The 18,618-nt window shown below is 47.4% G+C and overlaps 1 protein-coding gene across 1 annotated transcript; it reads left to right on the forward strand.

Annotated features, from left to right (window-relative positions):
* Positions 1-11,478: 11,478 nt before the first annotated feature.
* On the forward strand, positions 11,479-14,492 carry LOC105496140 (zinc finger CCHC-type containing 3). Its single transcript, XM_011766265.3, has one exon. The coding sequence runs from the start codon at positions 11,777-11,779 to the stop codon at positions 12,983-12,985; it is 1,209 nt and encodes a 402-aa protein (XP_011764567.1). The 5' UTR covers positions 11,479-11,776; the 3' UTR covers positions 12,986-14,492.
* The last annotated feature ends 4,126 nt before the right edge of the window (positions 14,493-18,618 follow it).

Here is an 18,618-nt window from a genome sequence, read left to right on the forward strand (position 1 = left end):
TCAATCAGGCTTTCACTCTCCACTGAAACTGCCCTCATCAACATCATTGGTGACCTCCACTTTGCTAAACCCTATGGTCACTTCTAGGTCCTCCCCTTATTTGGCCTGTCTGCAGCATTTGACACAACAGATCACTCCCTCCCCTGAAACACTTTCTTAGTATCCAGGAAACCACTCTTCAGTTGCTTCCTGCCTCCTTTTCAATCTCCTTTGCTGATTCCTCCTCTTCTCCCTTTATTATTATAGTATCCCAGGACTCAGTCCCAGGCCTCTCTCTTCCAGTCTCATGGTTCTGAATACTATCTGTACCCAGATGCCTCTCAGACTCGTCTCCAGCCTCCCCCTGAATTCCAGTCATATAATACTGTGCAGTATTTTTCCAGAAACATTTTTCCCAAACTCAAAATAGGGCAACTCTCTTCTTGGAATCATCCTTAACTCATCTCTCATCCCACATCCATCAGCAGATCCTGTTGCAATAACTTCAACATATATCTGGAATAGGACCACACACACATACACACACACACACACACACACACACGCTCCTCTTTCCTTTTGTACCCCAACTAAAGTACTAGCTGCCACCCTTGCCCTACACACCAGATTTGCTAGATAGAGCAGGGATTTAAAAGTGAATTCCAGTTTAAAAGATAATTGGGAGGGAGCAATAATTTTAAATCACTTAAACTTCAATAGGGGAACATTACTATAGAATACCATGTCAGAGCTCCCAACCTTTTCTGCCTCTTAAAAATCACAGGAGAATGTGTTTAAGTGCACTGTGGTAAATAGAAGCAGCTTCTAGGATAAAGAGCAATTAACCCGGGTACTCTGGCTATTCAGGCCCCTCCTGGCTGACCCTGGAGCTGAGGGAATCACTATATTGGGTACCCTCATTTGCAGAGCACACCATATGACAGCATTCTTGCTGGGAAACTCTGTACCAGGAAACCATTAAAAAGTAAAAGATAAAGGCTGGGCGCGGTGGCTCACACCCGTAATCCCAGCACTTTGGGAGGCCAAGACGGATGGATCACCTGAGGTCAGAAGTTCAAGACCAGCCTGGCCAACATGATGAAACCCCATCTCTACTAAAAATACAAAATAGGATTAGCCAGGAGTAGTGGCGGGCGCCTATAATCCCAGCTACTTGGGAGGCTGAGGCAGGAGAATCACTTGAAGCAGGGAGGCTGATGTTGCAGTGAGCCAAGATCGTGCCACGGCACTCCAGCCTGGGCAACAATAACGAAACTCCAACTCAAAAAAAAAAAAAAAAAAAAGTAAAAGATAGGAATACATGACAGATCCAGGTAGTGACTTACTCAACAGCCATTCCTCCCTGTCATCACAGCTATTGGATCCTGATCTTGTCCATGTATGCACTTGCCTTAAGGGAGGCAGGCACCAGGCCCAACCCTAGTCCTAGTCCCAGCTTCCATAGTCATGACTGTTGAGGCTGGGCTTGGTGGACCAATTTCCCTTTCCAGTTAGAGACCGAGTCATAGACACATGATGAAAGTCTGGCCAAGGAGACAGAATGAGAAATCTACTCAGAGGCTTTTGGGAAAGGTTTTCATCACACTTTTAAAAAAAGGCATTGCAGAAAACATTCCTTCGTCTGCTGGTAGACATTGTCATATCTGTGTGGGATTCCTGGAATTGTGGAACTGTGAGGGGACTTGGCCAAAGAGGATACACTGTGAATGGTAGAGAGGAAAATGTAAAAACCTTCTGCCTTGATAGCACTGTCGAGCCATTAAATTAACCAACCCTAGCTTGGCACAATAGTATCTGCCTATAATCCCAGCTACTTGGGAAGCTGAAGCAGGAGGATCGCTTGAGGCCAGGCGTTTGAGATCAGTCTGGACAACATAATGAGACCACATCTCAGAAAAAAAAAAAAAAAAATTTTTGTTTTAATTAGCCAGATGTGATGATGTGCACCTGTAGTCTCAGCTACTTGGGAGGCTGTGGTGGGAGGATTGCTTGAGCCCATGAATTTGAGACTGCAGTGACCCATGATTGTGCCACTGCATGCCAGTCTGGGCAACAGAGTAAGATTCTGTCTCTATAAAAAATTAATTAATTAAATTAACCTGTCACCTATCTAGAAATTACTTGAGATTAAATAAGAAATCACATTACTGAGTGAGCAAATTTGAGTTGAGTTTTCTGGTACTTGCAGACCAAAAGCATTTTACTGAAATCTGCATCTAGAGGAACAACAAGATAGAAGGAACCTGGGTCCCTGACAACCTTGCAGGAGACAGTCACCTACCTGTCCTTACTGCCTGCCAAATTCCGAGCTGCTTCATCAAAGAGAAATAAACCTCCACCTTGTCTGAGACCCTGTATTTGAGAGTCCCTTTGTCACAGTATCTTAACCTGTACCTTGATTAATACAAATAAGAGCTTGTCCACTGTCACACAGCCTTCCTCATCAGACATGCTGACCCCAGCATGGACACCCACTGAGAGCTGCCTTTGCCCCACATCTCAGGTGCTTAACCAGTAATATTACTGCCTCCCACTTCAATTTTTTTTTTTTCTTTTTTTGAGACAGAGTTTTGCTCTTGTTGCCCAGACTGGAGTGCAATGGCGTGATCTTGGCTCCTCCCAGGCTCAAGCAATTCTCCTGCCTCAGCCTCCCGAGTAGCTGGGACTACAGGCATGCGCCACCACGCCTGGCTAATTTTGTATTTTTAGTTGAGATGGGGTTTCTCTATGTTGGTCAGGCTGGTCTCGAACTCCCGACTTCAGGTGACCCGCCTGCCTCGGCCTCCCAAAGTGCTAGGATTACAGGCGTGAGCCACCGCGCCTGGCCCCACTTCAAATTTTAAAATAAATACTCAAAGACATTTGCAAAAATGCTGCCACTTTAATCAAAGCCAAATCACACTTGAGGGGCCACCGACAATCACTTGTAACAAAACTGTTGGAACTGGGACTGAATAAGATGGGGTCCATTTGCACTTACACCTGTTCAGGTGGCATTTCTGTGTTCATGAACACCTGATGGAACTTCCTGCCCTCAGGATAGGTGGGCAAGACAAACCGGCCTTTCCTTCCTGCACGTGTGAGGTGATAAATGTGATAGAGGGCCTCTCAGGCCTGCTTGGCTCCAGGCTCAGCAACAGCAACCTGGGCTCTCATTCCATCAGCATCTTGCTGAGAGGTGGACTGGGCTGAGCAGGCAATCTCAGGTTTCCATCCATGTCATTCGATGTGCTGACTTTGTGGCAAATGTGCACACCATCCTAAACCCACAATCCCTACTGTCGTCACTGGGTAAGATGTCATGGTTCTTGTGGAGACACCTGCTACACTCGACATAACAAGATCCTAGACATTCCTTCTTACCATCTGCGCAGCACTCCAGAGCTGCCTGCTCTTCCATCCTAAGACCCCCCCAACTGAATTCACTGCTAGGCCCCAGCACACTGTTGTCTTCCCGCTGTGCATGGATGCTGCTCTTCAGTTGTCCTTGTGCCCTCTTGCAATCCTATTCAGTCCTGATTGTGAGCACAATTTCATCCCGTAACTTGGAGGTGGCCAGGCCAACCTTGACTTTGCTGTTAAACATGGCTTCATGGGGGCTGTGGCAGATAACCTTGTGGTAAGTCGAGTTTTTCATCATCTGAATGAACTACAGATCCTGAAGCCAATGATGTGTGTCATTGGTCTGTATCCAGGTAGTCAGCATGTAGTGTGTGTACTGGGTTGAATAGTATTTCCAAAAAATGCATGCCATTCCCAGAACCTTATTTGGAAATAGGTTGTTGTTGCAGATGTAATTAGTTAAAATGAGGTCGTACTGGAGTGGGCCCTTAAAAGACTGGTGCCATTATGAGAAGAAGAGAAGACACACAGAGGCAGACACAGTGAGAATGCCTTGTGACGACACGGGCAGAGATTAGAGTGATGCATCTATAAGTCAAAGAATGCTGGCAACACCAGAAGCTAAGGGAAAGGCATGGAACAGATTTTCCCCTAGGTCCTTCAGAGAGAACATGGCCCTGCTGACACCTAGATTTCAGACTTTCAGCCTCTAGAACTGTGAGAGAATAAATTCCTGTTGCTTTAAACCACTCAGTTTATAGCAGGGGTCCCCAACCATTTTGGCACCAGGGACTGGTTTCACAGAAGATGATTTTTCCACAGACGGGGCTCGGGGGTGGTTTCGGGATGAAACTGTTCCACCTCAGATCATCAAGTATTAAATTCTCATTAGGAGCATGCAACCTAGATCCCTCGCACGTGCAGTTCACAATGGGGCTTCCACTCCTATGAGAACCTAATGCCACTGCTGATCTGACAGGAGGAAGAGCTCAGGTGGTAATGCTCGCTTGCCTGCCACTCACCTCCTGCTGTGTGGCCTGGTTCCTAATGGGTAGACCCAGGGGTTGGGGACCCCTGGCTTATAGTTTGTTGTTATAGCAGCCCTAGGAAACTAATACAGTCTGCATGATTCCATTGACTCCCACCACAGAGCTCTGTCCGTGTTCATGAACCATCTTCAGCTGAGTTAGCTCCCCGACAATCTGGATGAAGAAATACCCTCAACGGTGTCTGCAAGACACTGGGGGCCCTGAACAGTGAAGATGTCCTACAGGATGTCCTCCTGGAGGCACCTAGAGGTCAGAGGATATAAGACAAACTTGGTCAGCCAGGCGTGGTGGTTCACGCCTGTAATCCCAGCACTTTGGGATGCCGAGGTGGGTGGATCACGAGGTCAGGAGATCGAGACCATCCTGGCTAACATGGTGAAAACCCGTCTCTACTAAAATTACAAAAAATTAGCCGGGCGTGGTGGTGGGCACCTATAGTCCCAGCGACTCAGGAGGCTGAGGCAGGAGAATGGCGTGAACCCAGAAGGTGGAGCTTGCAGTGAGCCGAGATCACGCCACTGCACTCCAGCCTGGGCGACAGAGCTAGACTCCGTCTCAAAAAAAAAAAAGATAAACTTGGTCAAGTGGTCCTGAAGAGCCAGAATAAATGTGCACAGCCTGGCAGGATTTGCTTGCATGCTGATGAACTAGACTTGGTATCTGCTGCTGAGCACCTTGGAAACCAATCAGCTTGGACATCAAGCCACAGTTAACAAGGTGTTCCTTTGCTGGCAGAGTCTGCAGAGTCAGGTAGAAGCCGCTGCTATCACAGGAGATGTCCTTGCAACTGTGCTCCAGCTCCTTCCCCATGCACATGCACCTGCCGTGTCCAGTGCAAAGAAGGGTCTCAGAAAAAATGTCAAGGAGTTTATCCACATGGATGTAATACTGGACTTATGATGATATCTCCTTCATGGACTCCACCAGCTTCTCATTCCCAGGGGTTTGGGATGATGTTGATCCAGGCCAGACACTGACAGTCAAGTGCCTCTTTCTTCCCTTGGCCTCAGCCTCCTCCTGTCTCTGGGGTCAGCTGGCTTTACTTCCCTTTGGTGAAGAGATTGCAGTTTGTGGACTTGCTTTCTAACAGCTACTGCAAGTAGCCAAGAAGCAACACACACATGTGGCCCCACTGCATCCTGGCCTTGGAAAGGCCAGTATCTCCTCCCTCTGACATGATCACAATGCCAGACAGTAGGTGTCCAGAGGCAGATTCCAGTCCAGGGAGTGGAGACACTTGCTAATGGCATACTACTGAGTGAGAAGGAAATCAATGAGAAGCAGCAACACTCACAAAAGACAATTCCAATGAAAAGGAATAGAATACTGTGGGTCAAACATGAGTCAAGATTCTAATCTTAGCTTACCCTTAAATTGCTCCACCTCTCCGAACCTCAATTTACTCATCAGTAAAATAGGAACAATAATGCTTACTTTACTGGTTTGTTTTAAAGATTAACTAGGCTGGGTATGGTGGCTCATACCTGTAATCTGAGAACTTTGGGAGGCCAAGGCAGGAGGATTTGCTTGAGGCCAGGAGTTTAAGACCAGCCTGGGCAACATAAAAAGACCTTTTCTCTATAAAAAATTTAAAAATGAGCTGGCCATTGTGGCACAAGCCTATAGTCCAAGCTACTCAGGAGGCTGAGGCAGGAGGATCACTTGAGCCCAGGAGGTTGAGGCTTCAGTGAGCCATGATCACACCACTGCACTCCAGCCTGGGTGACAGAGTGAGACCCTGAAATAAATAAATAAATAAATAAATAAATAAATAAATAAATAAATAAATCTTAACTAACACTATCGTAGCAGAGATTGCTAATACCCTCCCACATCCACTCTGCACTTCTGTAGTATTAGAATTTTTATTGGGCACATGGGCTGCCCATCTAAAGACCTCATTTCTTGGTCAGGCACAGTGGTTCATGCCTGTAATCCCAGCACTTTGGGAGGTCGAGGCAGGCAGATCACCTGAGGTCAGGAGTTCGAGACCAGCCTGGCCAACATGACAAAAGCCCGTCTCTACTAAAAACACAAACATTAGCCGGGGGCAGTGGGCATCTGTAATCCCAGCTACTCGGGAGACTAAGGTAGGAGAATCACTTGAACTCGGGAGGTGGAGGTCGCAGTGAGCCGAGATCATGCCACTGCATTCCAACCTGGGTGACAGAGAGAGACTCCTTCTCAAAAAATAAAATAAGATAAAATAAAATAAAATAAAAACCTGATTTTCCGGCCTCCCTTGCAACTAAGGTGGCTGCGTGATTAGGTTTTAGCAAATGTGATGTGAGTAGAAGCGTGTGCAAGTTCTTGGTCATGCCCTTAAAAGCAAAGGAGCCTAGCTTCTGTGCTAATACAACTACAAATGCAAGTTATCAATAAATAGTAACCTTAATGTAGGCATTATCTCCATTTTATAGACACAAGGCAGAACTGTGTAAGTGGCTAAGCATATAAGCCTTGGAATCCTCTTGACGTGGTTCACTAAGCCACTACTAGCTTTGTGACATTGTGAAATTGGGCAACTCACTCTACCTCTCTCAGCCTAGTTCCGTCATTTGTGAATAGAAGCAATAATTCTAACCTCATAGGTTTGTTTCTGTATTGCTTTCCAAAACCTACTTCTTCTTTCAAGGTCCATCTCAAACCATGCCTCCATCTCCTGACTCTCTAAAGGTCACTTCAAAAATAATGCAAATCCAAAAATTCATCATTAAGAACTTGGACTGAGATGCAGATAGGCTTGATCAAGTTCTAGTCAATGGAATATAGGCAGAAGTGCAACATCCGCAAATGGCCTTATACAGGAAGTGGAGGAGACATGCCATTCTCTTTCACTTGTTCCTTTCTGCTGCTGGAATGGAACCTCATAGTTGGAACTCAGCAGCCATTTGGGCCATTAAATATTGTCAGAAATGTAGGTCATATATGGCAGAACATAAAGACAGAAGGAGCCTGGATCCCTGACACTATGCAGCCACGATACCAGCTCTGAGCTGCCTACCTCCAGACTTATTCTATGAGAGAAAAAATAAACTTCATTTGCATATGTTACCATTATTCTAGAATTTTCTGTTATTTAGCTATTCCCAACTAGCATTAGCGAGTTTCTTTTCATTTTTTTTTTTTTTTGAGGCGGAGTCTTCACTCTGTCGCCCAGGCTGGAGTGCAGTGGCACCATCTCGGCTCACTGCAAGCTCCGCCTCCCGGGTTCGCACCATTCTCCTGCCTCAGCCTCCCGAGTAGCTGGGACTACAGGTGCCCGCCACCGCGCCCGGCTAATTTTTTGTATTTTAGTAGAGACGGGGTTTCACCGTGTTAGCCAGGATGGTCTCGATCTCCTGACCTCGTCATCCGCCCGCCTCGGCCTCCCAAAGTGCAGGGATTACAGGCGTGAGCCACCGCGCCCGGCTCTTTTCTTTTTTTTTTTTTTTTTTTTTTTTTTGTTTTTTTTTTTTTTGAGACGGAGTCCCGCTCTGTCGCCCAGGCTGGAGTGCAGTGGCCGGATCTCAGCTCACTGCAAGCTCCGCCTCCCGGGTTCACGCCCGTTCTCCTGCCTCAGCCTCCCGAGCAGCTGGGACTACAGGCGCCCGCCACCTCGCCCGGCTAGTTTTTTGTATTTTTTAGTAGAGACGGGGTTTCACCGTGTTAGCCAGGATGGTCTCGATCTCCTGACCTCGTGATCCGCCCGTCTCGGCCTCCCAAAGTGCTGGGATTACAGGCTTGAGCCACCGCGCCCGGCCGGCTCTTTTCATTTTTAAGACAGAGTTTCTCTCAATCTGTTGCCCAGGGTAGCATGGAGTGATCACAGTTCACTGCACTCACTGCAGCCTCAACTTCCTGGGCTCAAGCAATCCTCCCACCTCAGCCTCCCTAGTAGTTGGGACTAGAGGTGGTGCCCCATCACAGCTGGCTAATGTTTTTCATTATTTTTGGTACAGATGGGGTTTCGCCATGTTGCCCAGGCTGGTCTACAAACTCCTGGACTCAACTGATCTGCCCGCCTCAGTCTCCCAAAATGCTAAGATAATGGGTGTGAGCCACCATGCTGAGCCCAGTTGCTTAACAATTCAAAAATCAAAAATCAGCTGCCATTTACTAAGTGCTTACAGAGCACTGGGCAATTGTGTTGTCTTTTCTTTTTTCTTTTCTTTCTTTTTTTTTTTTTTTTTTACAGGGTCCACTTTGTTACCCACAGCTCACTGCAGCCTCAACCTCCTAGGCTTAAGTGATCCTCCCATCTCAGCCTCCAGAGTAGCAGGGACTATAGGTGCATGCCACCATACCTGGCTAATTTTAAAAATTTTTTGTAGAGATGAGGTCTATGTTGCCCAGGGTGGTCAAGAACTCCTGGGTTTAAGCAATCCTCCAGTCTTGGCATCCCAAAGTGCTGGGCTTACAGGCATGAGCCACCTCACCAGGTCAGTTGTGTTGTCTTCACAGCAATTGTCTGTGAAGACAGACAGCAAGACATGCCCCAGTTATCAAAGACCTCACAGATGCTCCTAAGACAAATCCCTTCACCTCTCTGAGCCTCAGTTACCTCCTTTGTAAAGTGAGGATAATTGTGCTTAAGCCAAAGATGGCAAACTAGTTGGTCAGGTCTATTCTGAACACATTTGTCTGTCATGTTATTTTTTTAACTAGAATGACTGAGTCAGGCATATTCTAAGCAGTTTTCATGATAGTGACTTGGAGAACAGGTGAGAGTGGTCAGATTGGGGATATATTTTGGAAGAATTGCCATCAGGATTTGCCAAAAGAATGGATGTCAGGTTTGAGGGAAGAAAAGGAGATAGAAATACTAAAAAGGAACACAGGTGGAAGCCAGCGCACTAAAGACGTAAGAACATAAAGAGGCCTCACAAGACAGACTCTAGACCCTCACGTGTTCAAGCTGCTGAGCTCAGGCCTTGTTCCAGGCAGCCAAACACTGGATTTCCGATCTCTCTTAGAAAAGCAGACATCTGGCAACACTGAGCCTATGTCCCTCTGTGACAATAATCTGCCAGAAATGAATAAAGGCTGCTCTCTTCATATGGCCTCAGTGCCCATCTGGACTGCTTTCCTTGCAGGGTACCTGCCTGGCCCCTGTAGCTCCTGATTTAATAATCTCTGCAAAATTTGACCTGGAAAAAATGAAACTGACCAAAAGGATGGCCCTACACATACCAATGAAATCTTACAATAGAAGAAGATATGGTTAGTAAAATTGGACATGGAGCCAGAACATAATCCACAAGTCAAATATTTTCAAAATACAAACAGATGCCTTTAAAGTCTGATACAAAACAAAAATGCTCAAAATACATTGATTATATGAAAGTTCCTGACTAGTGCAGCAAGACAAGAAAAAGTGTAAGATCTGAAAAAAGACACAAAACCTTCATTATTCACAGACAATATGATTGGCAATACACAAAAGTAAAGAGATTCCAAAAACCACTGGAATTTTTTAAGGTTTCAACTTTGGTGCCAAATATGGGGTCAGTACACAAAATTCAATCGTGTTCCCTCTAAAGGACACCAAGAAACAATATATAACTTCTGATTTACAATAATTTCATTTACAATAGCAGTCAAACCATGTGGTACCTTGGAATAAATCCCCCAAAGTATGTAAGACCTTTATGAAGAAAACTATATTTTATTTAAATGCATAAAATAAGACGTAAATAAGTGAGAAATCAAGTGGGGTCATTCACGGAAAGATTCAGTGTTATGAAGTGACAATTCTGTACAAACGCAATGCAGCTCTAATTAAGATCTCATAGTTTTCTGGAACTTAGTAGGCAGGTTGTAAAATTTATATGGAGGTTCCAAATATAGCTGAGACCATCTTAAAGAAGACAAGAGAGAAGAATGTTTCCCATAAAAGAACAAACTGGAGTTCAGATTTCTCTTTGGAAACTGAAAGATCTGCCCACAGTGGACCCTCACTTCTGGAGAGGAATAATCAGCTAGAGTTGACCAGCAGTTGCCCCTTCAGATAGAATCTTCGATCTCCAGTTCACCCAGTATATCTTCTACTTAAGGTACCTGCCTGACCCTTGCAGATATTTGATTATGTGATGGTTACCTGGAATGAGGGCTTAAGGTAAGAGGAATGGAAGAGATTGTTTAAAATACATATATTGTTTGGTTGTGTAAGTATTCTCCTCATGGTGAAACTTGACCAGGCAAATTGAAAGAGTAACAGAGAAATATGTGAATCTCTAAGACTTGGATGTTTCTGGTAATAGTGAAGTTCCGAGTATGATCATGGGAATGCGTAGCTGAGAAGGGATGAAGGAAAGGGTGTCTGAGGATATAAAGTGAAAGGACTGGAAAGTGCAAACAGCACAAGAGTCAGGGATGGTGGCTCCCCTGAGACCAATACCAGGAGTTGGGGTGAAGGGAATCTGCCTGTTGACAAGGTTTCCTAGAGTCTGATGCACAGTCCTTGATCCACAGCGTCAGAAATAGTGGTTAAAGAAATATAAGCTACCTATACGTGGGGCTGCCTATTAACTCCGCCAAGTGACTTAATTCCTGCCTCCTTATCTGTAAAATGGGCATAATTACGGCATCGTTTTTGGAAGATTCCATGTAATAAAGTCTGAAGTGTGCTTAACACAGTACCGGGAACGTAAGAAGCACTCATACTTCATCCTAAGTACGACGGAGGTCTTTTCAAAAAAGTAAAAATAATGCATTATGACTTACTTGGAAATGTATCAAAAAATAAAGACCGATGAATGGATCGAGGTGTAGTGTGATAAAACAGAGTAAAATTTTAATGATAAAAAGTTAATGGTAAAATGTTCACTGTAAAACTTTCAACTTTTCTGCTTGAAAATGTGCATAATCCGACGTGGGAAAAAAATAATGCATTGCAGTTAGTTCTGGGGAAAAGGAAAGCTAAGTTTTAATTTTGCTATTGTTTTTGCTTTTTTAACAGAAAAAGTACAAAGAAAACAACAAAATGGGGGAGATGTTTCTGAATTCGTCCCGCCTGTGGGCTGTGGGCCGTTAGCAAAGCTGCTTGCATGAAATCATCGAGCACCGCTTGCGAAATGCCAAATCCTCGAGAGCGAGGCCGGAGGCTGCCAAACCCGCGCTGGGGAAAGGGACGCCTCCGGGCGCCCCATCCCTCTGCGGACGGAGGTGAGGTTGGAGCGAACGCTGGCGGAAGAGAGGCTCAGCAGTTACCAGGGGGTGCAGAGCCGACGCTGGCCAATATGCGCCGCATGTGAATACCTTTGAGGCAGCGGCGGGGGAGGGTAGCGTCAAATTTCAAAAAAAAAAAAAAAAAACCCAAACCCCCACAGCCCCGGCGGGCGGGCGCGCGCGATGGGCGCCCTTTGGCTGCGGGAGCGAGTGGAGGATGCTGGGAAGGAGGTAAAATGGCCACCGGCGGCGGCGCGGAGGAAGAGAGGAAACGGGGGCGGCCGCAGCTTCTGCCCCCCGCGCGGCCCGCGGCCCGGGGCGAGGAGGCCGACGGCGGCCGCGAGAAGATGGGCTGGGCCCAGGTGGTAAAGAATCTAGCCGAGAAGAAGGGCGAATTCCGCGAGCCGCGGCTACCGCGGCGGGAGGAGGAAAGCGGCGGCGGTGGCGGGAGCGCCGGGGTCGGCGGCCCCGCGGGCCTAGCGGCGCCAGACCTCGGCGACTTCCCACCTGCTGGCCGCGGGGACCCCAAGGGCCGCCGGAGAGATCCTGCCGGCGAGGCGGCGGACCCCCGCAAGAAGAAGGGCGCTGCCGAGGCGGGCAGGAGAAAGAAGGCCGAGGTGGCAGCGGCAGCCATGGCGACCCCGGCCAGGCCCGGCGAGGCCGAGGACGCGGCCGAAAGGCCCCTCCAGGACGAGCCGGCGGGGGCGGGCCCGGGCAAGGGTCGCTTCCTTGTCCGCATTTGTTTCCAGGGAGACGAGGGCTCCTGCCCGACCCGGGACTTCGTGGTAGGAGCGCTTATCCTGCGCTCCATCGGCATGGACCCGAGCGACATCTACGCGGTCATCCAGATCCCCGGCAGCCGCGAATTCGACGTGAGCTTCCGCTCGGCGGAGAAGCTGGCCCTGTTCCTGCGCGTCTACGAGGAGAAGCGGGAGCAGGAGGACTGCTGGGAGAACTTTGTGGTGCTGGGGCGGAGCAAGTCCAGCTTGAAGACGCTCTTCATCCTCTTCCGGAATGAGACGGTGGACGTGGAGGACATTGTGACCTGGCTCAAGCGCCACTGCGACGTGCTGGCCGTGCCGGTGAAAGTGACCGACAGGTTTGGGATCTGGACCGGGGAGTACAAGTGCGAGATCGAGCTGCGCCAGGGGGAGGGCGGGGTCAGGCACTTGCCAGGGGCCTTCTTCCTGGGGGCCGAGAGGGGCTACAGCTGGTACAAGGGGCAGCCCAAGACATGCTTTAAATGTGGTTCCCGGACCCACATGAGCGGCAGCTGCACGCAGGACAGGTGCTTCAGGTGCGGGGAGGAGGGGCACCTGAGCCCTTACTGCCGGAAGGGCATCGTGTGCAACCTCTGTGGCAAGCGAGGACACGCCTTTGCCCAGTGTCCCAAAGCAGTTCACAATTCCGTGGCAGCTCAGCTAACCGGCGTGGCCGGGCACTAAACACCCGCCTGCCTGCCAGGGTGAACACACAGCCAGCTTACCCCTCTTAAGTGCCAAAACTTTTTTTTAAACCATTTTTTATCGTTTTTGAAGGAGATCTTTTTAAAACCTACAAGAGACATCTCTCTATGCCTTCTTAAACCGAGTTTACTCCATTTCAGCCTGTTCCGAATTGGTGACTCTGTCACCAATAACGACTGCGGAGAACTGTAGCGTGCAGATGTGTTGCCCCTCCCTTTTTTAAATTTTATTTTCGTTTTTCTATTGGGTTTTTGTTTTGTTTCTTGTACTTTTTCTCTCTCTCCCTGCCCTCCCCGCCCCATACCTTATCTTCCCCTGGATTTTCACCCTTTGGGCTGCCTTGCTCATCTTTATGCCCCAGCACTAGGTACGGGGCCCAACACGTGGTAGGCACTCCATCAGTGTTTGCTTAATTGAAAACATTGTTGACTGTGGCTTCTATCAGAGTGTCTACCTTTTGCAGCTCTTCCCCTCCCTCATTTAATTTGCTGCTTTTAATCTACGTGGTCAGAATTTGTGAAACCAGTGTTGTTAGAAGTGTATATAATCTGAATCAATAAGCTCTGAATGGTGGCCAAGGGCCTCTCTTTATGGCACAAAAATGCATGGACTTCATGACAGCTCTTTTGGTGGCTCAGAAGCCATTTTTCATAGAATCATGGAATCTAGAATATTCCTGCTGGAAAGAACCTGAGAGTTGGTTTAGACCAATTCCCTGGTTTTCCAGCAGATGAAACAGGCCCAAAGAGGTTAAATGACTGGGTGAAAATCACATAGCTGTCTGGTGCCAGAGCCAGCCTATAGTAGAGTCCCCTGACCCCAAGCCCGGTGCTCATTCCACTACCTCTCACACTTCACAACAATTTCCTCAACACTTGAGGGCCCAGAAAGTCTGATCTCTCCAGAATGTTGAGCCCAGAGGAATGCTGAGAAATCATCTGGAGGAGGGAGCAGAAAGAGAAGGTTTTAAGGAGGGGTTTTCTGAATACTTGGGAGATACGGAAAGGACCAAGGAACACACTCCAGGGTGCATGCGTTGCTCCCTGGGGCACCACTTCTAGATTAAAGTGTGCCAGGTCCTTTGGAGGCCCTACCCCTTCCCCATTCATTGTCACCAGTGAGAAATGGGGGTGACCCTGTGTAAAGAAACCTACCAAAGGTTTACATTTGCACCTTAGCCTCAATAACTAGGAACCCTAGAGAAGCAGCTAGCTGGAGCTCATCTGCAACTCCTGACTCAGGAGAAAGATGGATTTTAACCCAAAATTATGAGTGAGCTGTTAACTCTAAAATGTACTTGGGAGATAGGCCAAGCGAGAGGTCATGGGCCAACTAAGTGTTATCAAGTAGAAAAGACAGTACACTGCTTTTCTTTTAGTGTTTGCTTTTCCTTTGCTATATGTTTTGCTATTTCCTTGTGGCTTAGAATGTAAAATTGATTGTTAAAAATTTGTTCTGAATAAATATTTATCTTTTGTATTGCTAACACTGGTGCACTATTTCCTTTCCAAGTGTTAGATGCACAGTTACCCAGATCCAGACCATATTTCAATCCCAGTTCCCCTACACTCCATTTGTTTACCCTGCTAAATTCATTTCCCACCCCTGGAGGCAACACTTAGCACCTACTACGTTGTGCCGGTCCCTTTGCATCACAATCAGTTAGCACACTGTTAAAACAGGTTTTAAGTCCTAACACAGCTCCAAGAAATCAGAATCACTGTTAGAGGAAGTGAAACATTTTAGTTAATCATCAAGCAATTCTGATGGGCAGCCAGGTTTGAGACCAGAGTGTAAGATATGTGAGCTGAACCCGCCCTCAGGGAGATTACAGACCTGTGGGAAAGAGGGAAGTGGTTTGCCAGCTTCCTGGTCTTTCTGTTATTGTAAGCGTTGTGGATGGGATGCAAAATATTCTTGGGTTCTGGGAAAATGCCATTTCTTCCAGCTGTTGAAAAAGAGAAAGGGGGGGGGTCCAGGGAGCTGACTTATCCAAGTTAGCCCCCCCGGAGACTGGGTCTGCAGGCAGAATAGGGTCAAGCTCTCTGGACTTTGGGTCCAGTACCCTGCAGACCCCAGGTACAATCCTCTGACGGATTTTCCAGCTGGTGATGTTAGGATGATCTGATCCTAAGAGTTAAACATTCCCAGTATATTGACTCTCAGACTCAGTGATTTGAGGATATTTCCAGAGCTGATCTGGAGTTGGGACCTGGTAGGCTCTTGGGAATCCTGTCTTTCAGAGCCAGTTCAGCCCCTCTCCTTGTCTCCCAAAGCAAGCAGACTCTCCTCTTTCCCTCCCTTCCATCCCTCTTTCCCGTCTTTGCCAGCAGTTTCCCTCCGTCTCACAGAGCTGGAGGCCAGGGGCCAGGAGAAAGCCTGCATTCACCATGCTCTCCACCCCGTTCCTCAAAGCAGGCACTGTGCCAGGGAGCCTCCTAGAAGGAACCTTCCCTCTCCTGGCCCCATCCCCCGACTCTCCAGGAGGGAGCAGAGGAAGAAACTGTTTCCCTGCCCATCCCCCACAGGATCTGCTTCAAGGCCTCCTGCCTGGTGGCCCAGGGACAGCCAGGGACTGGAGCTGAACAAACTTCCCCCAGCTTCCTTTCCTGATCAAGCAGCCCTCAAATTACAATTCTTCACTGTGTTTGGGCTTCTGGAAGGTGTGCAGAGATGCCCGGACTGAGGCTGATTGAGTAGAAGACACTGAATCATTCAACTTCAACAAATACTGAGGGCATTAGAGCTGGGCCCCATGCAAGGCCCTCTCCATAGGCTGCCTTGAGCAAGACAGTGCACTTGCAATGGAAGGTACAGATAAGTAACAGCAGGCAATGTTTACAATCATATATTTAACAATTTTTTTTTTTTTTTTTTTTTGAGACAGAGTCTCACTCTGTTGCCCAGGCTGGAATGCAGTGGCATGATCTTGGCTCACTGCAATCTCTACTTCCCGGATTCAAGCGATTCTTGTGACTCAGCCTCCCAAGTAGCTGGGATTACAGGCACATGCCACCACGCCTGGCTAAGCTTTGTATTTTTAGTAGAGATGGGGTTTCAGCATGTTAGCCAGGCTGGTCTCAAACTCCTGATCTCAGGTGATCCACCTGCCTCAGCCTCTGAAAGTGCTGGGATTACAGGCGTGAGCCACCGCGCCCGGCCAACATTTGTCCTGTATAGAATTGTCTGAAGTAAAAGTTTCCCTAGAAGAGAAAACATCTTGCTGAAACCTGCAAGATGAGTAAGAACCGGCTAAGAACGAAGAGACACCCAAGCAGCAGAAATAGTAGATGTAGAGACCTGGAGGCCAGAGAGCACACAGTGCATTTGGACTGGCTGAGAGGCAGGGGAAGATGTGGTTGGGAGAAAATGCCGAGAAGAGGTGTCACAGGGCTTACCAGCCATATTTAAAAACGTGGATTTTGTCCTCAGAGCCTCCATTCTGGCCTCCTCCCTTCCATTCATTCTTTCAACACATGCCTGTTGAGCACCAACTCTATAGGGGCCTTTTCTAAGCAATGGAACACAGCATTGAGCAGGATAATCAAGTCCCTGGGGCTCAGATTCTAGAGTCACACAAATACATAATTATAGATGATGATGATGCACTAAAACATAAAGGGTGAGATCCCTGTTTAACAAGGAAAGCTGATCCAGTCTTAATGGTCAGGGATAACTTCCCAGAGAAATTGTTTGAACTGAGATGGAAAGGACATATAAGGAGTTAATTGAGAGATGGGGCTGAGGGTTAAGGGATAGCAAGGGTATTAACCTAGGCCAAAAGGATAGCAAGTAAAACAACCCTATAGTGGGAGGAGGCATGACCAGTTCTAGAGACTAAATGAATCAGTCTGAATTTGGAAACAGAAACCACTCTAGCTGTTGAAGAAAATGCTGGTCCCTAGGCTGGGTATTAGGAATGACTCCTAGAACACCATAGAACTGACCTGCCAAGGCAGTTACTACCTCTCGCAGTCAGAAAGACAGAAGCCAGGAGGCCACCACTGGAAAGGCTGAGCATGAGGACACAGTGGTGAAGCTGCTACCCAAAGACAGGATCCTGGGATCAGAAAGTCACTGCCAATGCCACTGGCAGGACAATGAAATGCCAAGTCCTTTCCCTGCCTCTACAAAGCCAGGGACTGTGCACTACTGTCTCCACAACCATGTTTACAAGTAAAAACAGCCCAAACCATCTGGCTTACTTCTGCCTCCCTTCCATCTTTTATGCAAATACATCTAAGTGCTAGAGCCCGAGCTGCAAGGGAGTTGGGAGATGTTTTAGCTTTCCAGCATCTGTAGCATAGGAAGGCATATAGAACGGGGATGGGTGCTGTCTGTCAAAAGACAATATCCAGCACAACAAATGTGACTGCAATGCAGAGAAGGAGAGGAGATTGTGGGGGCATCCGGTAGGCCATGTTAAGATTGTGGGTCTAAGAACAATGCACCACTGAAGGACTTGTAAGCAAGACAGTAACATGATTAGATTGGTTATGTTTTACAAGTATCATTCAGGGTGGTTGGTGGAGACTGGGTCAGAGAAGAGCCCAAGTGGAAATACAGTATAGTTATCCCAGGTGAGAGATGAGGACATCTTAGGTATGGAAGGTGGAGATGGACGGAGAGAAACCGCAGGGTAAAGAGATCTTTCCGAGTTTAAGTCAACAAGATTTGGAGCTATATTTGACATGGGCTGGGAGAAAGTTAAGTACCAAGGATGATGCCCAGATTTCTAACTTCTGCAGTTGGATGGACGGTGGGGCTTTTCCCTGAGATGCGAAACAGAGGAGAAAATCCAAGTTTAGGGTGAAGGGCTTGAATTTGATTTTGGATATATTGGGTTTAATGTCTCCATAGAGGGTATCTAAGAGGAGATGTGGAGTAGGCGGTTGGACACACACAGATCTTACATTCCTAGGAGAATTCTGGCCCTGAGAAATAAACAGAGGAGTTGTACAGCCATGGCTTTCAAACTGTTTCACCACATCCCACAGTAAGATACTATTTTACATTGCAGCCATCATACATATGCATGTGTGTATTTATATCTAAATCTGAAATAAGCTTCCTCAAACAATATTTACCCTGTGCACGATGCACTTTGACACTTTCTATTCTGTTGCTTCATCATTTTGTCAATGCTTATATGACGCGTTAAACTGATTTCACACTCTCCTAATGGGTCAAGAGAGAAAGCAGAAGGAAGGATTATACCAACTAAGATTGTGCCTCGAGCAACTCTGACACACAGTTTTTTCCCTGATGGAAATGGAGATGGTGAAAAACTAGTAAGGGACAGCCAGAAAGGGAGAAGGAAAACAAGAACGTGCAGAGACACATAAACCAAGGGAGGACATTTCAGGTGGGAGGGGTTAACAACTGTGTCGAGGGCTGCAAGAGATCAAGTAAAATCGGCTCGAAGAAATGTCAACTGAGGCCGAGCGCAGTGGCTCATGCTTGTAATCCCAGCACTTTGGGAGGCCGAGACGGGTGGATCACGAGGTCAGGAGTTCGAGACCATCCTGGCTAACACGGTGAAACCCCGTCTCTACAAAAAATACAAAAAATTAGCCGGGCGTGGTGGCGGGCGCCTATAGTCCCAGCTACTC

Source organism: Macaca nemestrina, chromosome 15 (genome assembly GCF_043159975.1).
Source record: "Macaca nemestrina isolate mMacNem1 chromosome 15, mMacNem.hap1, whole genome shotgun sequence".
Taxonomy (NCBI): Eukaryota; Metazoa; Chordata; class Mammalia; order Primates; family Cercopithecidae; genus Macaca; species Macaca nemestrina.